The sequence below is a fragment of the Rattus rattus genome, chromosome 1 (assembly GCF_011064425.1).
Source record: "Rattus rattus isolate New Zealand chromosome 1, Rrattus_CSIRO_v1, whole genome shotgun sequence".
NCBI lineage: Eukaryota > Metazoa > Chordata > Mammalia > Rodentia > Muridae > Rattus > Rattus rattus.
This window is the reverse complement of record NC_046154.1, coordinates 144,293,056-144,319,687: the sequence shown is the minus strand read 5'-3', so window position 1 is coordinate 144,319,687 and position 26,632 is coordinate 144,293,056. Positions and strand designations below refer to the sequence as shown.

Genomic DNA, 26,632 nt, shown 5'->3' with positions numbered 1-26,632 from the left:
TTTTCAAGAGTTTGGCTTCATCTTTATTAACAACACCACAGTATTCTATTAATGACTATATTAGGATTCATTTAGGAAAGAACATTTAGATTGTTTTAATTTTTGCTACCCATACTGTCAGATACACCCTTGTCATGTTTTTTGCATACTAATGCTAATATTTCTTCAGGGTGAATTTCTAGACATGCAGTGTCTGGACAGAGGCATATTTCTGTATTTGATGGGGTTTGGTGCAGGGACACTGACTCCTGGGGTATGGCCCATGGGTCTTACATAATGAGCACCAAGGAATCCCCCGAAGGATAAAATCACGTCACGTTCAAGTCAGTAACAATGGAATTAAGTGTGGAGATAGGATGGCAAAGGCCAGCCCTGACCAACTTCTGCTCTCGTAGCTTCCGTTGTAAGGGCCGATGGCGATTCTTTTCATTAATCTGTTAATTAGTACAGTTTCATTGATGCTTCGAACAAAGCTGACAAATCTTCCTCTGACTGGGCACGCGGCGCAAGCTTCGTGACCCTTTCCTGAAACAGCAAATAAGAGGAGTTATCCGCGGCTTGGCCGCGAGTTTGCCAATGCTACGTGGTTATGTGAATTAGTAACAATGGCGGATAGTTAAATATCCTATAGAAACAGCTCTGTGTCTTGGCACATTCCTACAACCCAGCACTTGAGAGGCAGGGCCATGAACTCAAGGCTCAAAAAACAGATGAGCGAGGAACGTTTCCACCCCCAGGTCCCTAACTTCCAACTCAGGTTTATCAAGAACTACTTCTTCCTCATGAGGCTCTGGAAAGCCATCAGCTCTGGCCTTCTGCTCAGATGTACAGAAACAAACCATCCCATACACTTATCAAACCTGCCCAGTCAACAGCCTCTGCCAGTTGTCCCTGTACAGAGAGTCTTGTCCCCAGTAAGGACAGCGCTGCTAAGAAAAGTGACTCAAGACCGTGTTCTTCACAGCTTGATCTTTAGATTCATCCAAAAGGACTTTCTGTAGGACATAACTGTTTAGGCTTTAGGAAGCAAGGAATCTGTCCCCCCCATCCCCCCATCCCCCCCATTGTTGACCAAAGTTTTATATTTACTTTTCCAAACTAGTTTAGAGGCTTATTTAATTTCCCCAGTGATCTTTATGGGTGGAGTTGGTGATGCCAATATCCTGTGGCTATATGTTCTGTCAGAGGCTCCATGATCCTTCTGGGACAAGGGACTAAGAGATGATGTATCTGCCACCCAGATGAAAGGAAGAAACATGACAGCCTGTGGGTTCCATTTTCATGGCCATTTGGACTAGTTTCTTGTGATAGGAGCACGGGTGGAGAGAGGCCCTACTGTGCCTAGTGCTGTGGTCCGGTTCATCGTAGCGTGTAACATACGGTAAGTGCATTGTCAACAGTTGGCTGTTGAGTTAATGAAGGTGGTGGGGAGAACGGATAATGGCATCTGAAATATACGGGACCGACTGCTGACTGCCCGGCCTTCCCATTTTCCTCATTTCAGAAAGGACACCCGGAAGTTCAGACAAAAAATATCTCAAGGATATCTTTGCATACAGATCCCCTTGATCTTCCAGTTCAGTCTGTCAGACCCACCTTCAAGATGAATTACATCCCTTTGCACCACAATCTCTGAGGCACCAGAGCGCTGCAATGAGCTGTTTCCATTTTTGCTCCACTATCTCCCCCTAGTGGCTATTCTCTTGACAGCAGCCAGATCTTTTCCCACAGCCGTGACCTGGGTTTATAAGCGCTGGATAACCTCCCTTTGTGATAAGGACAAAGTCACGGAGCTGCCATGTAAATCAGTTGGTAGAGAACTTGCCTGGCATGCAAGAATCCCAGCTTCTAACTCCAATACAACAGAACTAGGAACAGCGGCTCCCATAGCACAGAAGATGGAGGGAGGCGGGTGAGCAATTCAAGGCCAGCCTCACTTACGTATCACATTTGAGGCCATCTTGGGATACATGAGATTCAGTCCTCCACCAATATCCTTCCCCCCAAATATCATGGCATCTGATGTCTCCCTCCTTTGGCTCTGTTTCTCAGCACCCCTCTCCCACTGGTTCACTCTCCCTATTAGTTCCGTCGAGACAGAGTCTATGTCTCCAACTGACTGTTCAGCACAGCCGTTTACTACTGATGCTTCTGCCCCTGCTTCCCAAGTGCCGGGTGCAGGGTCACAGCACCATACCCAGATCCACCATCCCTTCTAAGTTTTAGCCAATCTCTTAAACTTGTCTAGTTACCATGTCTGGGTTGGGAATGTCACCCAGCCACCTGACTGCCCTCACTGGAGTTCCGTCCACATCGTCCGCACAGGATTTCACTCCATCTCCTCAGTCTCCCTATCTCATCAGTGACCACATCTGAACTTATGTCTCACTTGCAGACGTCTATTGCCTGCTTCTCCTCAGAAGGAAGTCACGCTCCAGGCGTAAGCCCCGAAAGCCTTGAAGGAACATGTAAACAGTATATGTGATAATGCCTGAAATATACAGATCATTCTTAGAGCACAATGGCAAAATACCAAATGATCAACCCAGAAATCAGCAAAAGACTTGAAAAAATTTCTCTCAAGAAAAATACATAAATGGCCAATAAGCACAGGACAAGATGGTTGGTATTTTTTAGCTTTTTGGGGTGTGTGTGTGTGTGTGTGTGTGTGTGTGTGTGTGTGTGTGTGTGTGTGTGTGCGTGTATGTAAAAATTTAATCCATCCCACACCACTGGGGCCATTATAAAAATAATGGAAACTAACAAGTGTTTGAGAAGATAAGGGGGTTGGAAAACTGGAATCCTTCATGTTGTTAATAGAAGCGTGAATGGTGTGGGCACCATGGAAAAGTTTGCTAGTGCATTAGGAAGTGAAAAACTGGGCTGAGATTGGTAGTACATGCTGGAAATCCCATCACCTGAGGAGTCAAAGTTGGGATCATCAAGGCAAGCCTGGGCTACATCAAGGCAAGCCTGGGCTACAAAGTGAGATCCTGTCTCAAACAAAGCCAAACAAATAAAACGATTACCATGCGAATTAACTGCTCTACTCGTACTTCCTCCAAGAAACAGAAGGGGTGTGTAAGCACGTGCGTGTACACCAGTGTCCAGAAGAGCCAGAGGTGGAAACAACCCGCATGTCTTCTAACACATGCATGAAATGGGTAAACAAAATGTGGTCTGTTCACACAGAGAAATGTAACTTATCCTCAGACAGGACCAGGGCTGACACATGCTACGAACTGGTCAGCACATTAAGGTAAAATAAGCCGGTCCCAGAGCCCTGACAGTGCATGGGTCCATGGACATGGGGTGCCCAGCCTAGGCACTTCCAGAGGGCTTAAGTCACTACGGGTGAGAAAGACAACAGGGCAGGCATTGTTTGGTGGATGCAGAGCTAGCTGGGGTACTAAACAAAAAGTTCTACAGTGGGTAACGGTTAGTGTATAGTGCCATGCATTTGTCAAGTAGCATCGTAATGTACACATGAACGTTATTAAAATGACAAATTAACATGACTTTACTATAATTAGAAAATAAAAATGAGAGAGAGTGGGAGGAAATAACGAGTAGGAGTCCTCTGATGAGCTCAGAGCCTTTGACCATGATCTGTTCATCTTGGAGAGGCAGCCAGTCCTGGATTCTCAGGAGCAGCTAAGCCCACACTTTTCCTACCTGTCCTTTTGACATTTTCAACCCCAGTGATTGGGCAAACACAGTCGGGGACAAAGTATCTGATCCCACACTGTGTAAAAGCCAAACGATTTCAGAATGAAGACGTGTTGGGCAATGTGCTATTATTTACGGACGGGAAGACCAGAGAACAACTGATTAATATGGGGACTGAAACAAATACTTCTACTTTTAGCACATTCATAAAATAACACTATTTCAAGCTGGTCCGTCTACCAAGCGTGGGAGTGCTCACTTGGGCAGACAGCTCTCCCCGGTGATGAAATGTTTTGATTTGAAATGTAAAATGGTTCTTTCCAGAGGTTTCAGAAATCCAGCTCTGAGGGTGAGTTTGTTCTTGCCCACTCCCTTTGCAGCTGGGCCTTGAGTTGGAAGCCTCTGTGAGCAGGGCTGCCGTTGTCTGCCGCTAGGGTAGGCTGTGGGGTTTGGTTAGGGGCACTGGCCTGCTGGTCCTTCTAGAGAAAGCCAACCCCTGACTGCTGAGTATAAAAGAGCCTTTATCAGAGAAGAACTGTATAGGACTAACTTTCTGCCAAGGCTTTTTGCAGGGACTAGTACATCCGAATCCTACTACATTAAACCTGGTAGTTATTAATGAGTGAAGGTTGGCCCACTGTACGTGTAAATTCGGAGGTTGTCATGGCATCTCCGTAAAGTGTTTGTTGCTGCCAAAACCCAAACCAAACCAAATCAAAACCAAACCTCCCAGACCAGTTTTTCATCTGCAGGTTACATCTGTTCTACTGAGGGCTCTCTGTTGCTGTGACAAGACACAGACTAAAACCCACCTTGGGGATGAAAGGCTAATTTCACTGTGACAGTTCTCCAGGTCACAGTCTAACACTGAGGGAAGTCAGGGCAGGAGCTCAAGGCAGGACACTGGAGGCAGGATCTGAAGCAGGGGCCATGGAGGCATTGCTTACTGGCTTGCTGTCATACTGCCAAAACCAGTACCTTGGGGAAGGCTCTTACCATAACCAAGTTTGGCTACCAGCCTGAGATGTAGCCTTGGTCCTCTCTAGATCACAGCTTCTGTGTAGTAGCCCTCAGAAAATACTCCCCAGAAACTCTGTTGGTGGTGCTGGTCTCTGATTAAGCACAGTTGATTTTTCAGCCCCAGCTAACCAGAATCCATTATCTCAGTAAAGTCAAGGTTCACTTCAACACTGCTGGTCTATTGTTAATCACCGCTGATCATTCAATCCCAGCTGACCAGAAACCGGAGTCTGAATTTGAAATATCAACCAGGGGCTGGAGAGATGGCTCAGTGGTTAAGAGCACTTCCAGAGGTCCAGAGTTCAATTCCCAGCAAGCACATGGTAGCATCTGTAATGGAATCCGATGCCCTTTTCTGGTATGTCTGAAGACAGTGACAGTGTATTTACATAAGACTCATAAATATATCATCTTTGAGGGACTCTCAATCTTCCCTGTGACCCCTCACAAGCTGGGCCTCCACCATCTGCTTCTCTCTTTAACACTGCTTTCTCCCAAGCCCCCATAACAGCTCAGTAAGATCTTTGGATTCGAGTGGCTTCTTCAAGCCCCAAACTCCCAAAACACTATGGTCACATCCATCACCACAATCACACTCTCTGGTACCAATTTCTGTCCTATTTCGGTTTCTGTGGTCGCACAGAGATCTGCCTGCCTCTGCCTCCTGAGTGCCGGGATTAAAGGCCTGCACATGGCAATTGGGCTTTTTCTTAAAAATTGGTTTACAAGTTACAGTTTATCATCAAACGAAGTCAAGGCAGGAGCTGAAGCACTGAACAGTGGAGTGCTGCTTCCTGGCTTGTTCTCCATGGCTTCCTTCCTTAGCCTACTTTCTTATACAATGAGGACCACCTGCCCAGGCTAGCTCATAGTGGGATGGGCTCTCCCACATCATTAACCCTCAAACGCCTTATAAAACAAGCGCAGGCTCTGATGGGGGCAGCTCTTCAGCTAGTCATTCGAGTTTGTGTCAAGTTACAAAAACTAACTACCATAATTAGTTCTTGGAAGTAAATTCATATTCTTTTAATTTTTAAGAAGTTAAGAGGTTACAATATTATATATCACACACACACACACACACACACACACACACACACACACACACACACGCATGCACCATGGTACAAGGGGCGTGGTCAGAGGACAATTGTGAGATTCAGTTTTCTCTACCGTGTGGGTCCCAGGAGTTGAACTGGTTTAGCAGCAAGTACCTTTCTTTACCTGATGAATCGCCTTATTGGCCTAAAAAATTTGTGCTCTTAAACACAATCCTAGGATAAACTTTAGAAAAGGGAGTGTCCGTGAGAAAATGCTATGAAACCAAAAACTACTCTGAGATCATGGTGGCCACTAGGTCTGTGGAGTTCGTGGCCAGACTTTCGTGGCTGCCTTTGTTTTATCCAGTCTTAGCAAACACCTACAGTTTCTGCCACCAAGTCACTCACTTACCAGGACAGACGTTTTAGAGGGAGAAACTGCAGGCATGAGGTCACTCAACATGTCTACCAGCCTGTGCTGGGCAGGGCAGAGGACAGAGGGGCAAAGCCACTTCCTGCCTTCCTCAGGCGGCTGGGACAAAGTCTTACGAGGTCATAGCTTTTGGCTCAACGCGTTAGAACTATGATCTGTGGGTGGGCTCAGCTCTTACGTTACCTCTCAAAACACTTGTGTTTCTCGCTCATTTACACCATTAGATAAAACTGGATTTACTGGGCTCGAATCTAAGTTAGGGCCATATTTCACCAGCATACTGAGAAGGTGTTGAACTGGGTGCAAGGAGCACCCAGCTGATGATTTTCTTAGAAGTTGGAAATCCTACCCACAGAGGAACCCAAGTTTATAGTTAATGATAGTTAGTGATTACATGAAGGCTGCTCGCCCACCCCATGGGTCACTGCTTTCTACTCTGTTACTTCAGAGGACTTGGTTCACTGCTATTCTCATTTGCTTCTGTGGACATATGAAGCTCTGAGCTCAAACTGTGCAAACATCTTCTGTGAACGGTGAGGTTATCACGTCTGTACAGTGATGCTGTGGGGAAGGAGGAGCTAGCTTGAGACCTTGCTTTCCAAACGCATTAGTGTTTGTAGTAAGCAAGGTCCTGCTTGAGTGGATAGTCTAGCTGTTTGCTGTCTCAGTACTCTCTCTGTGTGTGTGTGTGTGTGTGTGTGTGTGTGTGTGTGTGTGTGTGTGCTGTGAATGCTTGACATTGGACAAGAGAGCCCCATGGTGATCCCTGATTGTCGGCTTTTCCATATTGACTAGGAGGACTGGGGAGAGCTGGGTGTAGTAGGCGTGGTGTGGTCTACTAATGCAGTGCTCAAGGATCTGAGGTTCCTACTTTATGGTAAATTGCAATATCAGGGTCCTAGCCCGTTATCATCTGGTGCACTAACTCCAGGAGGTTCAAACAGATCACATCTTCATGAGGTTCTCGGGAAAGGGAGTTTTCTATCGGGAATGATTCTACTTTACAAGTGGGGGAAAATTTAGCTCACGTTCTTTAGCAAAGTTTAAATAAATAAGGCATGGAAGGACACGGATGTGGATAAAATGTACAATGTCCCCACAGATGATTCAAACGCAAACTTGCGATAGTTTCAACTCAAACGCTATGCTGCATTCTACAGAACAGCGTGAATCTCTGATGCTTTATAGTGGAAAGTAACATCAGTGGTCCTTTAGAAATGGCTTTGCCCCGTCTGATGGGGGAACTCTGTAAACAGCAGAAATGTGGGAAAAGGGTGGGGTTTCCATAGCTCAAGTCAGCTTGGCAGTTTGCATCTTGAAGTTTTCATAAAGGGTCCTTTCAGTTTTGCCGCAGTTTTATGGATGGACACAAAGGCACAGCGGGCCAGGCTGCTTCTGTACTGTGGGTTCTCTCGAGGCAGTGAGGGGTCCTGCCAGGTCACTAGCAGACCGGGTGTTGGTCCCCTCTGGCTCTGTGTTTAGCAGGCATGGAGGCCATACTGGGACTCTTACCTGGGGCAGTGTTCCTTTCACCAGTGAAGGAATGTCATCCTTAGAATAACCAAGGGCAGCGAGACCGTCATCAACATTTAGGTCAAATAGGAATTTTCGGAGGGCATCTGCCAACACAGGCCCGGCATCTTGGATCTTGGCGGTGCGAATGTTGGCTCCTAGAAAAGAAGTTCAGACCATAGGAGGCGCGGGAAGCAGCTTTCAGATACAGCTCGGTCACAATATCAGCTGAACATGTAATTTGTACCCAATGCCACCTCCAAACACTGAGGTTTCCTGAGATGTCTCTGTGGTCAGTGGCCCATGGATGACAGGCTCAATAGCTAACAGCTCTTTAGGACAAGCTGGCTGGGGACTTCTGATTCCTCCCTGTTCACCCTTTGTGTGGTGGGGGGAGCAGAATGACAGAGCCAAGAAAGGAGGTGCTGAGGAGAGGGTGGCGAAGGTGCTGGCACTGGGATGCAGGGATGGCACATTGTAGGAGGCATAGCTTATATGGCTTTCAAAGCTTGGCACTTACTGACCCCTAGAGGTGTGTGCATGTAATAGAACAAAAACACAAAGCAAACAGCTCGAGGCAAGGATATGGAACTACAGATATCACACATCGACCACCAAAGGGGAAGAAAGTGACAAAACTCTGTTACATGTGACTAGGGAAGGACAGGTTTCCTCTTTATACCTAAAAAAAATCGGTCTATGTTGCCAAAGGACAGGGGATGACCTTCTTAATAAATGTCTCGGTGGCAGCTGGGTACAGGGGCACAACAAAGACCACGGACCCAGGGAATAGCGATTCCTGGGAAGATAACCATGTGAAGAAGGTTGCCAAGGTTTGGAGATTTGTAAAGACAGAAGTTTAGTGACTCACAGCACAAGCAGGAGCAGAGATGTCAGATCTAGATCTAGAAGGGGCCTGGAGTTCTGTTCTTAGGCAGGCTAGTGTGCAAATACCCAGAGGGAGAGAAAAACTTTCTTGCCCAGCACATGGCCTGTCAATCGATCACCTAAGTGGAGTACCTGTGCTGCCCACAGGGCTAGCATTCCGTAAACGAAGGTAGCTAGTGTTGGACGAGGTATAAACAAAATGCCTAGGAGGGAGGGGAAGCCCCTCCTCGCTGCAGCACACGGTAAGTCAGGTCTACCCCTCTTCCTTCTGTGAGCTTTAGTTCCAGGAAAAGGTAAACAGAACCAGATACAGGCCAGATGGAGAGCAACAGGATGAAAGGTACACCAGACCTGGCAGATCCGTCTGCGGTACCCAGCAGCCCCTAAGAGTGGATTAGGTGAGAGGCGTGACAGGATATGGGGTTACAGTTTTATGATCCTGGGATGGCGGCCGTTGAACACACAGTACAGACATCTAGGCTTTCCTAGGAAGCATTTTTAGAAACAATAACAAAAAGGAGGTGAGATGAAAGAAAATAAACTGGTATAGCTAAGAAAAAGCCAAGATTTCATGGAGAATTAACATATTTAACTGGCAATACAGGATACTACTGGAATTTCTAAGCAGTTAGGAAGGACTGCTGGGTCCTTCTCCCAGTTTTACAGGGGATCTGCCTTCTTGTAATGTCTGTGCTTCCTGGAACATGGCCTGAAAATTCACTAAGATTTTTCCCATCTACAGTAGATCTAGCCTACCGTTTAGGACCCCTTCCCCTAATTTTTACCATTCGTATTTTTACAAAGGCCAGAGCTACGTCCCCTCCCTAGAGGGAGAAGGGATACAGGCCCCTGGTGTCACTGCCAATGTGTCCATACAGAACACACTGCAAACTGAAGCCAGGGCTTGGCTCCAAGTCCCATGCTTCTGACATTAACATTCCCCACACAGCACCCTGGAGCCCTAGGGCACACAAAGGGCTGGTGTGTGAGGGAGGGCTGGGGCAGTAGCCCCGCGGGAGGATGCCTGCGGTCAGTCCTGCCTCCTTGGGAATAATCTTTCTAACGGCTCAAACTACAAGAGCATAACGAAGCGTTTGCCTTACTGCCTTTCTCTTCCCACCCTAAGCACAAGTAGGGGAATAAGATGTTCTACAAGTAAATCAAGCTCTCCAAGTCACCTGAAAAAGAGTCCTAGTTTCAGAAAAACACTCAGATTGTTTTTTTCCTTAACCTCCTGCCATGGCTATCCAGAATATAATTTTATTTCTGTAAGAGTCAAAAGGCACACTGGGCATCCTTTCAGAGAGATTGCTTATTCCACAGTAGGCCGCACAGATTACTCACTCGCCATTGCTTTAGTTTATTGCTTGGCTTCTCTGTGACTGAGAGGTCGCTGTTGCTTTCTCGATTCATTTTATCAGTGACCGCATGGCAGAAGTCAGAGAGGACATTAGTTGTGTGCTCAGCCGTACTTTCTCAAGAGGCGAGAGCAGAGCCAAGAGCAGCAGGCCATACTTAATAAGGTCAATTTTAGGTTCCATTTCTTTATGGATCCTTAGCAGGCTAAAATTATGGATTTAAGAGCTGTCCGGGGCTTCAGGCAAGCCACCGTCATCTTCTCATTTCGCTACTCCAATGTGAAAGCTTTTGTTCTTATCCCCGGGAAACACTCCAACCTCGGAGGGCCACAGAGTTGTGAGAAAAGGTTCGTACCTAATATTTCTGCCGTCTCCAGGTGCCGCTCTGGAAACATCTGGGCTGTGAAGGTGAACACTGCGGGAGAGGTGAGCACCACAGAGAGGCCATGGGGCTGGGGAGAGATGCACACACAGCTGCCCTTCCTCAACGCTCCGGCATGATTAGTACTGCGGCGAGCAGTCAAGAGCTCGCCGTATGGGCTGCGGTGCAGCTTGGTGGCAGAGGCCTTGCCAGGGTTCCATCCCCACACCCACTTACAGAACTCAGGGTCAATTATAAGAGCTAGTCAAGTGATTTATTACTAAATGTTTTTACCACCAGAGGGTGATCCACATTGTACTCCTTGGCTTTGTATGTCTTCACTAAACCTGAAATTGGGTAAGACATGCCATGGCTGGAAAAGAAAAAAAAATCTTTTGTTGACACACAGATGTAGAATTCAGCAACATGGGCACTGCTGCAGAGCGCCCCTCCTGTCTCTGGACTGTATTGTTGCTCACAAGGTTCTACATGATGTGCTTCTTGGATGCAGATAATGTACTGTGTCACACCCCAAGTTACTGGATTCGCTAACAAAACCTCTGACATGACCAGACTCCAATGATCAACAGGTTGTATGCACTGGGTAATATGTAAGCTGGACCTACTAGGGATCCATTCTGCAAATAACCGACAGATTGTTTCAGATGTTGTATATTAATGGTGCTGAATTATAAAGGACTAGTCTACTCTAAGAAGCTAGGTAAACCAGTCCTATTTAATTGACTTTTATTTGCCCGTTTTTTACCTTTGCAAGTCTGTGTGTAACACAGGGCAGGAGAGGATATTGGTGTCCTGCCATATTGTTCTTTCTTTGCTTTATTTCCTCAGGTCAGAGGTTCGAATCTAGAGCTAGGCTGGCAGCATCAAGCCCCAGAGACTCTGCATCTCATAGTGCTGGGGCTATAGGTAATTGTGGCCATCCACGCCCAGCTTCAGATTTTGAAGTGAGTGCTGGGATTCAAACTCAGGCCCTCATGCTTGCACAGAAACACTCTACCCATTGAACCATTCTCCAGCTCACAGTGGGCTTTGCTTTCACCAGAAAATAGAAACCTTGTATCCTTTTGAACTTTCAGTGAAGGAATTCAGAATATTGTAACAAGTTAATATATAATATTCACAATTGATTTTGTAGAAATGAAGTGAGCAAAATTGTATCATTCTGGGGCTGGAGAGATGGCTTAGTGGTTAAGAGCATGACTGCTCTTTCAGAGGTCCTGAGTTCAATTCCCAGCAACCACATGGTGGCTCACAACCATCTGTAATGTAATCTGATGCCCTCTTCTGGTAATGTCTGAAGACAGAGACAGTGTATGCATATATATAAAATAAATAAATAAATCTTTTAAAAAAATGGTCTCATTCTTATGATATGGACTATTGGAAGACTGCATGCTTGTTCAGCAAGGATCTCATGAAAGGAACTATTTCAATGAATTACACGAATATTTATCCAAAGGTTTTCAGATTATCTCGCATGAGATAAACTGGAAGCTACTGCTTCCCTGAGTTATTGGGTACTTTAGAATGTACTTTATCTCTCTTGAAATCAGAAAGTTATTGATTAGTATGCTTTCAAGAAGTACTGGGATTCACATAACTTTCAAAGGCAACTCGATAACAATACTTAAATTTTCATTCTTTTGAATTTTAAAAATCTGTCTGTATATGTGTATATAGATCCCATTATAAGTGGCTGTCAGCCACCATGTGGTTGCTGGGAATTGACCTCATGACCTTTGGAAGAGTTGCCAGTGCTCTTAAGTGTTGAGCCACCTCTCCAGCCCCCAAAATTTTGATTGTTTTTTAATAGTTGTCTATGTTTTTTGTACAAAATAAAAATTACTCATAGTCTCTTTCCTTCTGGCCACTTTATGCATATATTTAATGATCATATTGAACATAGTTTCGAGATTTTGTTTTTCCTTTTTTATTTTATGTGTTTGTGTGTGTTTTGCCTCATGTATGTCTGTGCTCCAGGCCTGCAGTGCCAAGGGAGGTGAGAAGAGGGCATCTGATCACCTGGAACTTGAGTTACAGGGGCTGTAGACACCACACGGGTGCTGAAAATTGAACCTGGGTCATTTGGAAGAGCAGTTGTTGATCTCCAAACTGCGGAGCCATCTCTCCTGCCCCTGTACCCTACTTCTGTAGCCTAATATTCTTTCTTCGTTTTAAGACTGAGTCTCGTGTAGGCCAGGATGATCTCAACCTGTCTATGTAGTTGAGGATGACCTTGAACTTGTGATCCTCCTGCCTCTACATCATAAGTGCTGGGGTTACAAGTATGAGCTACTGTGCCTGGTGCTGCAAACATTTTTCTATATAAATCTGCCTTAAACGTGACTTTATTTTATTCTTTAAGCACTGCAGTTGAGCACTAACTATTGAAAATCAAACATGTGTCCATAATTTTCAATTGTAGATTACACTTAAGTGAACATGTTTATATGGAAACCGATCACAGAGACCATAAATATTACTCAGGCTGGATTTCCAAACGTGAAATAGTGGGCCAGGGGGATGGGCATTTTCAGGCTTTAGTACATGTTGCTTACTTGTTTTTGGTATAATAAACTCACCCTCCCATGCCACAGAACGTGAGGCTCACTGCTGCCGTACACCCTAACACAGCTCTACTCTTGATTCTCAACAGTTTCCATTTACTCTACCCCTGTACTCGGGATTTTATAAACACAATACATAGTAAGACACAGAGGGATGGGAACCCTCATCCAGTGTTGGTGTGAACCCTAAAGAGGGGTAGTTTCTAAAAAAAAAAAATTAATACTACAAAATTATAGATTCAGAAATTCCATTCATTTGTATCAAGTAAGAGAAATAAAAAATATTCATGCAAATACTTTTACAGAACATTATTTAGAGCCACCCACGTGATAATACATCAAGTAAAATGTGGTACTCCATACAATGGAACACCATTTGGCAATGAAAAGATCTGAGGTGTTCCTGCACGAGTGAACTGAGGTTCTAACAGTATCTAAATAAAGCAGGCAGGCACAGAGGATCATGTGACTTCATGGCTACGTCATGTCTGTGACACTCCGAAACGGAGAACTCCAAAGAGAGGGAAGGTTGTTCAATAATCTCTGAGCGCGGAGGGCGATGTGGGCGTTGGTGACAGTGGCTGAGGATGTAGTCCATGACCCGATAAGCTGACTCCAATTAAGGAAACATTTGGGGATTCAGGATTTCTTCTTTATATAGCATATTTAAAATCTCCCACTTGTCCTGAGTTCTGTACATGAAAACCCAGAAGCAGTAGCTTGAGTTAGGAAAATGAACGGCACATTCGCTTACCACAGATGAACACCGGCGTTTCCGAAGCCAATGCCAGCGAAGGCGCTTGCCAAGTGCATGCTAGACCTTGCTTCCAGATCATCAGGGTTTCTGACAGCCCTGTGGATTAGATAAGTGTGGAGCGACAACATTGGCATTTCCTTCTGAATAAAGGGTTGCCTTAGGGAAAGGTGAGATGGGGGAACGTCCCTTAGTAGGAAGAAAAATTAGGTAGGCTATTCAAACAACCCCTTGTCTTCTCAGTGAAAACGGAAGGCAAACATATTTTTCTCATCAACGGCTTCACTGAGGGCATAATAAACACTCTGTCAGCTGCCTAACTGATAGGAGGGTGCCAGGGAAGCAAGGCCCTGACCCTGCACTGTGAGCGCCACTCTGGAGAGGTGACCCGGGGCTCCTCAGTCTTCATTTGTCAATGGCTCTGATGGTTGTGAATGGATTCAGGGTGAGCACGTTCTCAGAGTTCACCCCGAGCCCTGTCACCTGGGGCCAACTGCAGGCTAAGCCAGCAAGGTCACCTTCCTCTCTGTGATCCAAACTGAACTGTACGTTTCTGCTGTTTCGGGAGCCTGTTCCCATTTGGTCTTTCATAAAAAATGGCCGTAAATATGTATACTTACATATTTGTGTTGTTTAAAAAAATTAAAGATTAGTCAACTTCTAAAATATTTAACTACAGAGATGGCTGAGTGCTTAAGAGTACTGGCTGCTCTTCCAGAGGAACTGGGTTCAATTCCTAGCACCCTCATTGTAGCTCAGACTGTCTGTAACTCAAGTTTCAGGGGCTTTGACACCCTCACATAGATATACATGGAAGCAAAACACCAATGCACATAAAATAAAAAAATAGTCAATTAAAAGAAAAAGGAAAAAATCTGTCTCAAAAACCCCAAAATAAATAGACAATATGTATATGTATATATATATATACACACACACACACACACACACACACACACACAGAGAGAGAGAGAGAGAGAGAGAGAGAGAGAGAGAGAGAGGTTAAAAAAAGGGAAAAAATTTATGCTGGGTAGTGGTGGTGCACCCCTTTAACCCCGAAACTTGGGAGGCAAAAGTAGGCTGATCTCTCTTAGTTTGAGGCCAGCCTGGTCTACAAAGTAAGTTCCAGGACAGCCAGTGCGTACACAGAGAAACCCTGTCTCAAGAATACCAAAAATAAATAAATAAAAATAAACTAGTTAAGTAAAATTTTTGCTTTCAGATTTGAGGTCCTGTTATAGTGGCCAGGCTGGTCTCAAACTTCAGCCTCCCCCCATAGTCGGAACTCCTTGTGTGCTGCTACACCCAGTCTGTATTTGTGTTTTTGAATCTTTCAAAACCTCTCAGGAACCCTTTTACATTACCTGTTTCCTGAGTATCTACATTTTCTCCCTTGACTTTAATTCACCTGGGTTTTCTCATGGGGTGGCTTCTGGGCACAGATGACCCAGCCAGCATCTGTCTGTGTGGTTCTCAGTCCTGCCCAGCCTCCCATGCCAGATTCACTGCTGAGTTATTGCTCTGGAGAGCGTCTTGCTTTGCCGTCCTGGCTGGTCTAGTACTAACCATGTAGCACAGACTGGCCCTCAAATACATAGAAACCCTCCTGTATCAGACTCCCAAGTTATGGAATTATAGGTGTTCACTACCATGTGGCTAATTTGGGGGCTTTGGCGAGAAAACCTTTAATTTTATCTGTATCCTTTATGCATTAGGAGCTTCAGTTGGCTTCTGAAACTGCCGCCTTTTGAACAGAGGGACTCCGGTTTTCCCCTGCCCGTCTCGGATCTCTTCAGAGGTCACAGGTGACTAGTCTGGTCAGCAGCCCTTTTGCCTGAGAGCATGTCCCATCTCCCTGCCCTCAGGCTGACATACCTCTTCAGATATTTGGCAACGATGCGCAGTGCATGGACTGCCCAGATGTCACTGATTGGGTTGCTACCCTGGTATGCTGGTCGTTGGATGGGATTGGAAGGGCAGGGGCTCCTCATGCTGTAGGGAATGGCGGTGTATGACTCCAGAGCATGGCTGAAGAGAAATGTTTAAAATACGCAGAATGAGCTTTGCTTCTCTCCATCCCTTGCACAGCTTACTCTTGTAACTATTCTTACAACTATTTTCACAACTAAAACGTATCCTCAGAAAGAAGGACCAAGGGACCTGAAGAGGACAGGGACTCCACAGGAAGACCCACAGAGTCAACTAACCTGGACCCGTAGGGGCTTGCAGAGACTGAACCACAGCCAAAGGGTGAGCATGGGTTAGACCTAGGCACATATGTAGGAGATGAGCGGCTTAGACCTCATGCCAACAACTGCAGTGGGGGCCGTTCCTGAGCCTGATGCCTGCCTATCTATGGATCATGTTCCCCTAGATGGATGGCCTTGTCTGGCCTCACGCAAATGTGACAAAATATGCTGTACCGGTGGACGAACTGTGGTGGTCTGAGACTTGCTGAAAGTGAAAATGTTGGCACTAATGGCCTGGCTCAGGAGCAGGTCTGCAGTAGACAGACACATCACAGCCGAAACCATAGGAGCCTACGTGAGCCTGGTCACGTTACTAAGCACTGGACACCCAATCTCCGAGAGAGTCAGCTGCACAGGGCTACAGAGAAGCCATGTGTGTGAGGTTCTGGGAGTACACATGGTGGGCCTGTATCCTGGAGACACTAGCCCCCTTCACTGATCCCCCCAGGGTGCAGCCCTGAGCTTTCCCTAGTTTGTGTGGCCACAGAGGCAGGTGGTGTGGTTCAGAGATGCTTGGAGTCATCTTGAACTGATCCTTTCTCTGTAACTCTTCTGCCACAGATGTTGTCTAGGGTGTTCTGTCCAGAGACAGGCTTGTGGGCTCTAACACCACTACGTCCTATCAGCGACATCTCCCGCCTTCACATTTTCGCCCAGCAAGGGGACGATGACAGCCAACAGGAGCGGTGCTCCAGAGCGTTAATCAGTGAAGGCAGTCCAGCGGCGAAATCCTGTCCACAGATCAGTCCTGAAAAACCCTTCCAGGAGGCACCAGTTCTTACCAAAGGACATCGAAGCCACTGTTGGCAACCACCTGGCAAGGCATGTGGAGAGTATGCAGGGGATCAACCAGCCCCAGGGTGGGTTTGATGGCCCGTGAAGCAATTCCTAAGACACAAGAATGTTAATACGTTAAATGTGTGGGTGCCATTAAAAACATAATAACCTTAGGACAATAAACTTAAAAACAAAAGTCTGAGAAAAGATTCATTTTCATGTAATGGTACAAGAAGCAGTGGGAGGCAACCTGGGACCAGAACCCGTGTGTCTCAGTCAGGGTTCCTAGTCCTGCACAAACATCAGGACCAAGAGCAAGCTGGGGAGGAAAGGGTTTATTCAGCTTACACTTCCACATTGCTGTTCATCACCACAGGAAGTCAGGACTGGAACTCAAGCAGGGCAGGAAGCAGGAGCTGATGCAGAGGCCATGGAGGGATGTTACTGACTGGCTTGCTTCGGCTGGCTTGCTCAGCTTGCTCTCTTATAGCACCCAAGACCACCAATCCAGGGACGGCACCACCCACAATGGGCTGGGCCCTCCCCCCCCTTGATCAGTAGTTGAGAAAAAGCCTTACAGCTGGGTCTCAGGGAGGCATTTCCTCAACTGAGGCTCCTTCCTCTGGGATAACTCCAGCTGTGACAAGTTGACACACAAAACCAGCCATACCTGGTGCTTTGGTGGTGTGCTGGGCTGCTTCCCCATCCCAGGAGCCAGCCCATGTAGCTCTTTGAGCTGCATGGGGGAGTGACTGGCCCAGCTGGCAGCGTTGACCACACAGCTGACAGTAACTACAAACCAGGGCTTAGTTCTTATTTAATTTCAAAATGTTATTTACTGGTAGACCACACTTGCTATGTTACAGATTAACCACTGGGAGTTAAGCCCTGCGCGCGCGCACACACACACACACACACACACACACACACACACACAGGTAACAACATCCGTCTGTCTCAGGTGCTAAAAGGATAAAATGAGATAATATGTATATAAGCCTTTTAAACACCGTAAGGCTGAACTTAAGAGTTGCCTGTTATTGCTGTAGTCAACCATGTCAAGGGATCATATAATTTAACAAAAGTAAAGAAGTTACTCTAAATGTGTAGTTGTCAACAAAGCTGGAAGCAGTTTACTGAACCAAACTTATTTCTACCACAGTTAAGAAGGGAGGCCCAAATGCCTAATGTCAAAGAGAGGGAACATCTGTTTGTCGTTGATCCAACCACTGATATGGGCAGGAGAATGGCCTATTACGTAAGATCCAGGGCATGGGGGAGGGTGTTGGGGGTGGGAAGATGGCTCTGTGGCTTACAGCATTACTGTTCGTTCCAGGAACGCAGGTTTGGTTCCCAGCACCTGAGTCAAGGGGCTCGCTACTGCCTGTAACTCCAGCTCCAGGGGATCTGACAGCTCCTGGCCTCCAAAGCCATTCCCACAGCTTTGAAATACATTTATACGCGCTCGTAAATAACGATGTGTATGAAAAAGAGATTCACAGCATCCTGATAGACTTTTCAGGTGATTCTCAACCAGAAAGCTACCAGCCTATTAGTGTATTCACATACGATCGGGAAGAGAAAATGTGTGCTTGAGTGCGTCTCATCCCTTGATTTCTAAATAACAGCACCGAGGACAAGGGAGGGAGGTGGAGGGTGGGAGACAGAATTTCAAAAGGGTTAGGAATAAAATTCTTACCAGTTTTTACTTTCAAATGTTCATAGTCAAAAATGGCGACCCCGGTAGTCTCACTGCCAGTCCCCGAGGTAGTTGGAACTTGAACGAAAGAATATTAATATTAGAAGAAATGTGAACAGGTGTCAAAGGAGATACTCGATTCCATCTCAGAAACAAGGAGCAAAGTCTGACAACTGTATCTGTGTAACATGCATGTGAAGGATTCATGTGATGTCCATGCTTGTGTTAACATGCTTTGAGTGTTCCCATCAGCATGCTTTGTCTGTGGCTACATTAGAATGCATGTATGCAATCTACATCTGTGCTAGTATATACATAAATATATGTTTAACATATATTATAATGCTTGAATGCACATGCATTCTTAAAATATACCACATCGATCTGTATTAACATGAGTTCTATTGGTCTATTTAACATTTACCTAGTTTCTATATCTGTATTAACATAACCTACATGTGCATTAACATGGCTGCATACTACACATGACTGCATTAACAATTTATGTATGGTTAATATGTGTGAGTATTTAATATGCCTGCTATCTATATATGTAAATTGCATTTAATGAATTTATGATAAATGAATACATAATAAATATACATGCATGGTTAACACGCATATTTAATCATATGCTGCCTGCAAACAGGTTTTATACTTATGTTGTCTGTGTCTGCACTAACACTAGCCTGTGTTGAATATATGAACTCTGTCGTAATTGATGTCTATGTAGTATTACTATGTACATGTTAATCATAGCAGTGTGGGAAGTCTGCCATATTAGTGGTGATGGGCTCTGAGAAGCTTGGCTCTAGAGCCAGAGATCAAGTTGCCTAGCACCTCTGGTAGGAATGCTTAAACATCCTGTTTCTAAAAGACATCTTTATTCTCCTTGGCAACAGGCATAGGAACGAGCTGCTTTTGCTGGGCCCTGTGGTTCTGTGGCTCTGTCAAGTCTGTAAACGTTACTAATCGCTTCTCTGTGTGGTGCCGACACAGTTTCACCAGCGGGGTCCATTCCAGACTGCAATTATGCTTCCCCCTGCCGACTCCTCCTCATTCACGACAGAGCAGTTCATCTGCCGCTGACTCCTTCAGGTCCCTACTGTGGGCGTTTACAATAGAGCAGAAGGGGGTGGGCAGGCACGATACTTAAACTGCGTCCTTATTCCTAGTGTATTTTAACAACAGAACCTTAGTGTGTAGTGTGCTAACAGCCATAGAAATTAAAGGGAAGGAGGAGCTAGGAAAACTCCAGTGCCTCTGTGGGACATTCAGGCTATTTCTTGATACAGATTTGTGCATCTGTGGAACAGATGACATCCAAAATAACACATCCATGCTGGCCACATGTCCCGGGGAAGACAAAAACTCCAGGTCAGCTGACGAGCCATTATACGAAAGAAAGGATTGAGTTACCGAGAGAAGCCAGAAAATGTCTGCAAACTCCATGGTGGTTGGGAAATGAGACAAGGCAGACAGGACTGTAGACAGTGGCCTACCGAATGCCAGTGAGGATCCTCGTCTCCTCCACACAGCGACATAATGGCCTAAAATTTCATGCTTCCTCTAACTGACCCAAGCTGACTGACTGGGTAATGGTGAAGGTCAGAATTTTTAAAGAACCTTTAACTGTTGTTGGTCTGTAAACACACACTGATTTAAAATGAACACATTAGAGGTTCTGGAAATGAAGACTTTGGGATTAATAGCTGGCATGGCACCTACGGACTTTTTCGATACTGGTGAAAGAAAGCAAATGAGCAGTGTTTACCTGCGATCAGAGGTTTAAGAGGCACAGTTACTGGCTTCCCCTTCCCAATGGGGGCATTGACATAATCAAGGAACTCAGAGTGAGGGCTGCATGCGTACAGGTTAGCGGCTTTACAGGTGTCCATGGTGGAGCCCCCACCCACAGCAACATAGGCATCAAAGGCTCCCTTTTTGGCAAATTCAATTGCATCCATGAAGCTTAAGAGAACAGAAAACAAAGGTTGCATTATGCTATATTAAAAAAACAAAGACCACATTGTCAGGCTGTTAAACAAGGTCGGGGATACATTTTCAATGGCAGCCATTTTTTGTTGGCTTCTGCCTAAGTAACTAAGAAGCACACAGTGTTACCTTCCGTCCGTAGGCTCCACCCTCACGTTGTCATAAACCTGAAAACTGATGCCATTCTTCGATAGGGAATCCATAACTATTTGGACAGGAGGGAGCTGGGAGAGGTTCTTGTCTGTCATCAAGCAGACATTCTTAGCTCCCATATTCTGTAGATCCTACAATAAAAATTAACTCATAAGTTAGGCTCGAAGAGAGCAGCACCTTTAGGGCAAGTTTAATGTGCTCTTTAAGAACAAAGGACTTGGTGCTGGAGAGATGGCTCAGTGGTTAAGTAGCACTGGCCGCTCTTCCAGAGGACCTGAGTTCAAATCCACGTGGTGGCTCACAACTGTCTATAACAGGATCTGATGCCCTCTTCTGGCACATAGGTGTACATGCAGATAGAGCACTGGTACATTAAATAAACACATATTAAAAAAAGAACAAAGGACTTGATTATTGATCCTTTGACACATGTGTTTACAAGATGTAACCTGTAGACGCTGCAGACATCTCAAATACTTGCCATGCCCACTTCCTTTGTAACCCCTGCTCCATATCTAATGTTCGAGACCGCCATCTGAAATAAGAAACACATTTAGGTGTATTAGAGCTGGCCAGTGTATCCCTAGAGCCCTGAGGTGACTCCTCACGGTCTAGAGAATAAATAGCAAGTTCTGTACCAGGCCTTCTGTGTGTCTCACCCTTTGGCCTCCCCTCTCCTTCAAGCAAACCCCGGCTCCAGTCATATTGAAATGTTGTATTTGTCTTTTCCCAAAGACACTACACTCCCTCTCGTTCCTTCAGCTTCACGTGTCTGCTCTCCCTAATTCTGACATCAAAATTAAACACATTTTTTTTCTACTTTCCAATTCATGTGTCTCATCTGTGGTTTTGCCCCTTCATTTATCCAATCCTTGTGCGCATCTATACATCTGTACACATCCTTCTAGTGTCCTGTCCACCATGACCACGGAGGGTGCTCTGTCGAAGGCCTTGTGCAGGACTCAGATAACACAAGTAACTAACACACATGGCCTTCTGGGGTTCACATACAAGGACAGAGCTTTCACACGAACGCACATCAGCCACTTTCCAATTAAAGGACAAACCAAAGCCATCACAGTGTGTTTGATTCATCGTATGTTCTCTCTTTTCCTTTATTTCTTCCTTAAATGGTTACTAGCTCCCTAAATAAGGATTTAAGCAATTCCAACAGAGTCACCCAGATCTCTGTTACTCTCCAATGACCTAGTAACCGCCAGGATTACAGTTTGCAACTGTCAGCTATCATGTGGGGCTGAGTACCTTCAGATGGGGTGTGAGCTAGCAGAGGGTTCCTGGTGACCTAATTTATGATTCCTAAATGAGGCAGCAGGAGCTAAACATATAATTACAAGTAATTATGTAATTAGTATAGCAAATTGCACCAGAATTGGTTGGTCATTTACTCTGGCTTCAAAACATTACTTTGGCTTCTTTTGTTAGATATTTTCAGAGACTTGATATATAGCACATATAATTTGGGAGTATGTAGATCTGGGAGTCTGTCATATTTTAATAGCTATATGAAAGACAGTGTTTTAAACATTATTGTTTTCTGACTGTCTTCCTCTATCTCCACAGTGCACATTGCCGCACAGAGCCGGATCAAAATGAGACGGCACCATCAGCTAACAACAGATTTCAAATGGAACACTTAAGCTTCAGCAAATACTGCAGGGTTTTTTTTTTTTCATGTCATCCATAAAAGAAAGAATGAATTATTGAAATCTACCTCAAATGCATAATCCGTTGTTTTTCCTGAAGGTGAGAGTCCAGGGGCTAGAAGCACAAGAGAGTACCATCAGATCATGTATCAAAATATAAGCCTAAATATTGTCTTTGAAAATAAAATCCAACAGTGAGCATAAATATCTTCCTTGAAATCTTACCTAAAAGTATATGTTTTTGCCCTTTTATGGTTGTCTACTACATATAGGTCAATCTTTAAAAAAAAAAAAAGTACTAAAACCTGATATTTTTTTCTTTCTATTGTTATGTTGGGGCAATAGGAGACCACCAATGAATTTCATATTTAAAAAGGTTAATACTGTTGTGTGTGCCTGGTGGCTGTGTGTACCACAGTATGCACACGGCAATCAGAAGACAACTTTAAGGAGTTGGTTCACTTTCATGCAAATTCTGGGATCCAACTGAGGTCCCCAGGCTTTCACAGTTAAGGGTCCTTACCTGGTGAACCACCTCCTGGACCCTCCTTATCTTTCCTTAAAAAAGTAATTTTTTAAAAAATTTTAATTTATGTACATTGGCCTGTGAGGGTGTCAGATCCTCTGAAACTGGAATCACAGACAGTTGTGAGTTGCCATGGGGCTCCCCGCAACCCCCCATCTTTCTTTTTAATCTACTTTTCTATAACCAGTTCTGGTCAGCCACAAGATAAAGGAAAGTCAACAGAATAATTTGCACCACCAATTTTTGTGCTCTTAAAGAAAAAAGAGACCAGAACTAGACACCAAAACAACAACAACAACAACAACAACAACAACAACAACAACAACAGCAACAAGCTCTCTAAAGGTAAAGGCATCTTATCAAAAATCCACATTTCTGATTTCTCTAAGGCTCTATAGAAACTCCTGCTCCTTCTGCTGCTGCTTCTGCTGTTGCTTCTGCTGCTAAAAGTTAAACAGAAGTTGGAGTTATCTTTCTGGCATTCCCCCAAAAAACGAAAAAAAAAAAAAAAAAAAAAGCCCCCAAAAATTAGAGCAAATGGGTGAAACAGAACTGTGCCTGCTTCCCCAAGCCGCAAAGGCTGGCTGCACCTCAGAGCTGGTGGTCAGAGACCACATCACCAGCTTCCTCAGACCTCTCTTCCAACTCCTCCTCCTTTCCTCGGACCTCTCTTCCAACTCCTCCTCCTTTCCTCGGACTTCTCTTCTAACTCCTCCTCCTTTCCTTGGACCTCTCTTCTAACTCCTCCTCCTTTCCTGGGACCTCTCTTCTAACTCCTCCTCCTTTCCTGGGACCTCTCTTCTAACTCCTCCTCCTTCCCTCGGACCTCTCTTCTAACTCCTCCTCCTCAGGCCACTGCTCTGGAGCAGCACTGCTGACCTTGCCTTGCCCACCTATCTGTTTATACCTTACCTCTCTCCAAGAAGAGAATCGGTTTTCCTGTCAACCATGTGACATCCTGAGAACTACTGAAGCTACATTGAACTTTATGGACCTCAGAGTCTGGCAAGGATCAAGATGGTAGGAGCTGAAGACTTTTGTTACTTTTAATTATAAAGAAATAGAGTATTTTAAAATTGGATATGGACAAGACTTTTTTCTAGCGATCACCTTACTTTAGCTTTTAGTTTTGTTTTTTTTTTAACCCCAAAAGATTTGTTCCTGAAGGACCTAAACATTCTTAAAATATCATGTGTGTTTTCAGTTTTGGAAAATATTATGGGGCTGAAAAAGATGGCTCATGGTTAAGAGCACTTGCTATTCCTCCAGAGGACCTGGGTTCAATTCACAGCACCTGCACGGTAGCTCCCAAGTGTCTGTAATTCCAGTTCCAGGGGATCTGACACACTCACAGGCACATATGCAGGCAGAATGTACATAAAATAAAAATATATATAAAAAAGGAAAATTGAACGGATAAATAGCATTAAATATCCTGGACTCAACTAACTGTCACAGCTGGAGCCATTTTACCAGTTTCCCAGTGAGAGGGGCTATTTTCATCAGCCTGCCCCAAGCAAACCCTGATTTCCCTTTTCCACACTTTACCCAAATGCCAGCGGTACAATGGAAGCTGAAGCTGACGTAAAATTCAACATGGGTTACCTTGGGAGTAGGTATGAGAATGAGTTGGACACTGGCATCTAGGGGAGAGAGAAAGGAAAATAGAAACAGAATCAGGAAACCAAAAGCGAGAAGCCTCAAAGTAACTCTTACAGGACGTTCTCCTGAGACTAACCTGGGCGGAAGCCAAACCCAGGGTAACGCCAAAGACAAAGGCCAGCCCACTGCTGACTTTTCGACACTTCAGACGCTCCTTTCTGCGGGGTTGTTTATTCACGTCTACTCACTGAGCCAAGGCCTGCGGACAGTTGAGGAGCGTGCTCAGGGCACACACTGATGGGGAGCTCTGACTCGACCATGTGGCTCTTCTACTCAGCTTGAAGCCGAGAATACTCTTTATAATGTATTCTCCCACATCTTCAAGGTTTATCTTCAGACTGGTTCTGCACTTGAGCCTCCAGAAGTTCTCAGACCGCTGGCCTTCTAGGTCAGCTACTCACGTCCCACCACTACATCCTCTACCACCCCAGGCTCCGAGCTGGTCCTGTCTCTACAGCAGGGAGGCCTCGCACAATCTCCTTCCTGAATCTCGTCACTTATGCATTCTCCATGTTTTTGTTTTTGTAAATTTTTTTCCCCTGGAAACTTCCCCCCCTTTCCCGCCACATCTGTTATTTTTTTGGACAGTCCCTCCTTCTGGCTTCAGTTTCTCCTTTTCATTTGTTTCTCTTCATGGCTCAGAGGACCTTGCCATATCGGGATGTCGGCAAATACTTGACTGCAAAGTCTCATCCCGACCGCGCCAAAATTCAAATCTGGAATTAAAACACCCGGGGAGGGAAAAGGTAACAGGAGAAAAGAAGGTGGTTTACTCAGTGGCTCTGGGGAATCTTAGAACGTCCTGAGATCAAGGAAAAACATAAAGCAAGGCTGCCACCTAGCGGCCGTCCACTTCTGCCAGGAAGCAGGCAAGGCCCAGGTTAGGGTTTTCTTTCTAGAACCTGCCCTGCACTAAACTTCTAAGGACAAGAGAAGCAAAGGGAAGACAGACATCTGAAATTATTGTCGGGAATACGGCTGCCTCTCCCCACCCATTCATGTTACTGTAAATTCTAAGGCTAACTAACCCATTTCTAGCCCTTAGCTGAGGTTCCTGCCTGGCCCTCCCTTGCCTTCCGAGGCCATCTGGGTTAATTTCCTCAGCTCCCTCCTCACTCTCCTTCCTATAAGTCATTCATGTCTGAATCACTTTGCTCATCCTTGGGTTCTCCCCTTGGTCTACATTTACTGTTACCTACAGTTCAGACTACTATGCATCGACAGTTTTTCCTTCACTTCACAGTCCTTACTACCTCCTGGAAGGCAGGCCCAGACTCTATGCTGGGTTCAGGAGCTACAACTCTCCCTCTCCTTTCCCTAGCTCATGGCAGCTTCCATTTCCCTGGCTGACTCTGGCCCTTCGCACTGACTTACTCATGCACTCAGTCTTTCTGGAAGGAATCAGGTCAAGGAGGGCAACTCGGTCTTTTCTCCTTTACAACCCATCTGCTGAGACCTTCGGCAGGTGTCTATCCCCTTACTGGAATCCTTAGGCAGCCCTTCATCTTCAGCCTTCACTGTTATATCTCGGAAAAGAGCGGTTTCTGCACATGGACCCATATGTGTCACTTCGATATGTTGTCTTAGCAAGAACACCAAGGTCTACGTTACTTTTCTCACTGTGGGAGCAAGGCCAGCTTTTCTGAGAATATCTCCTTAATGGTAGTTGGGCCACATTGCACCACGCAATCCTACCATGCACAGCCCGGTGCATCACTGTGGGGCCTGCTTTTCAGAACCTGTAAGTATCCGACAGTGACTGCCTGCCCAGCTGGGTGCACGCAGGGGTTCCCACGTACTGAGGGATCCTTGGTGCAGCCTGTACTCACGCTGTGCTTTGCAGGTGCCTCAGCAAGTGTGTCACTCGAGCGCGTGCAGCTGCGGCCATGGCAGTCCTCCTTGTCCACCCGCTACTCCACCCCCACTGCCAGCCAATCCGGTTGCGGCTGGTCTTCAGGAGGAAAACATCTGCCTCCAAGGCACTCGGTAAGGTCACGTGACCCGGCCTTAGGTCATTTTTCTTTTTTCCAGGTAACTCTGAAACTGCCTCAATGGCAAGAACTCCACAGGGTCTTTCATAAACTTGGGGGTGGAGGGTGGGGAGGGGAGAGGAGGGGGCGGGAAGCCCCAAACCGACCAACCCCCAAAGTACTAGCTGTTGGAAATTGGGTTGGAGGTTACTTCTAGCTGCCAACGGGTTGGTTTTGATAACGTTCTCATGGATACTTAGAACTATGAACTGGCAGGGCTCCCCAGTGGAAAGGTTCAGTAAAGATGGCCAAGG

The 26,632-nt window shown here is 45.5% G+C and overlaps 1 protein-coding gene across 1 annotated transcript; it reads right to left on the bottom strand.

The window, feature by feature from the left end:
* On the bottom strand, positions 1–26,306 carry Adhfe1 (alcohol dehydrogenase iron containing 1). Its single transcript, XM_032906528.1, has 14 exons — positions 26,178–26,306; positions 24,292–24,329; positions 22,229–22,275; positions 20,978–21,031; positions 20,473–20,627; positions 20,123–20,319; positions 18,349–18,426; positions 16,655–16,760; positions 15,499–15,651; positions 13,624–13,722; positions 10,576–10,654; positions 10,276–10,372; positions 7,675–7,832; positions 1–525 (listed from the first exon to the last, which is right to left on the bottom strand). Exons 1-14 carry the CDS (start codon positions 26,234–26,236, stop codon positions 442–444), a joined length of 1,404 nt encoding a protein of 467 aa, XP_032762419.1. The 5' UTR covers positions 26,237–26,306; the 3' UTR covers positions 1–441.
* Positions 26,307–26,632: the final 326 nt, after the last annotated feature.

Excerpts from the sequence above, each read along its gene's own strand:
- Adhfe1 (XM_032906528.1), bottom strand. The coding sequence starts at position 26,236 with ATGGCCGCAGCTGCACGCGCTCGAGTGACACACTTGCTGAGGCACCTG. Across the intron at positions 20,628-20,977 it reads TTACAAAGGAAGTGGGCATG|GATCTACAGAATATGGGAGC; the intron begins GCAAGTATTTGA and ends TTTTTATTGTAG. Across the intron at positions 7,833-10,275 it reads GGAGACGGCAGAAATATTAG|GAGCCAACATTCGCACCGCC; the intron begins GTACGAACCTTT and ends CTTCTTTTCTAG.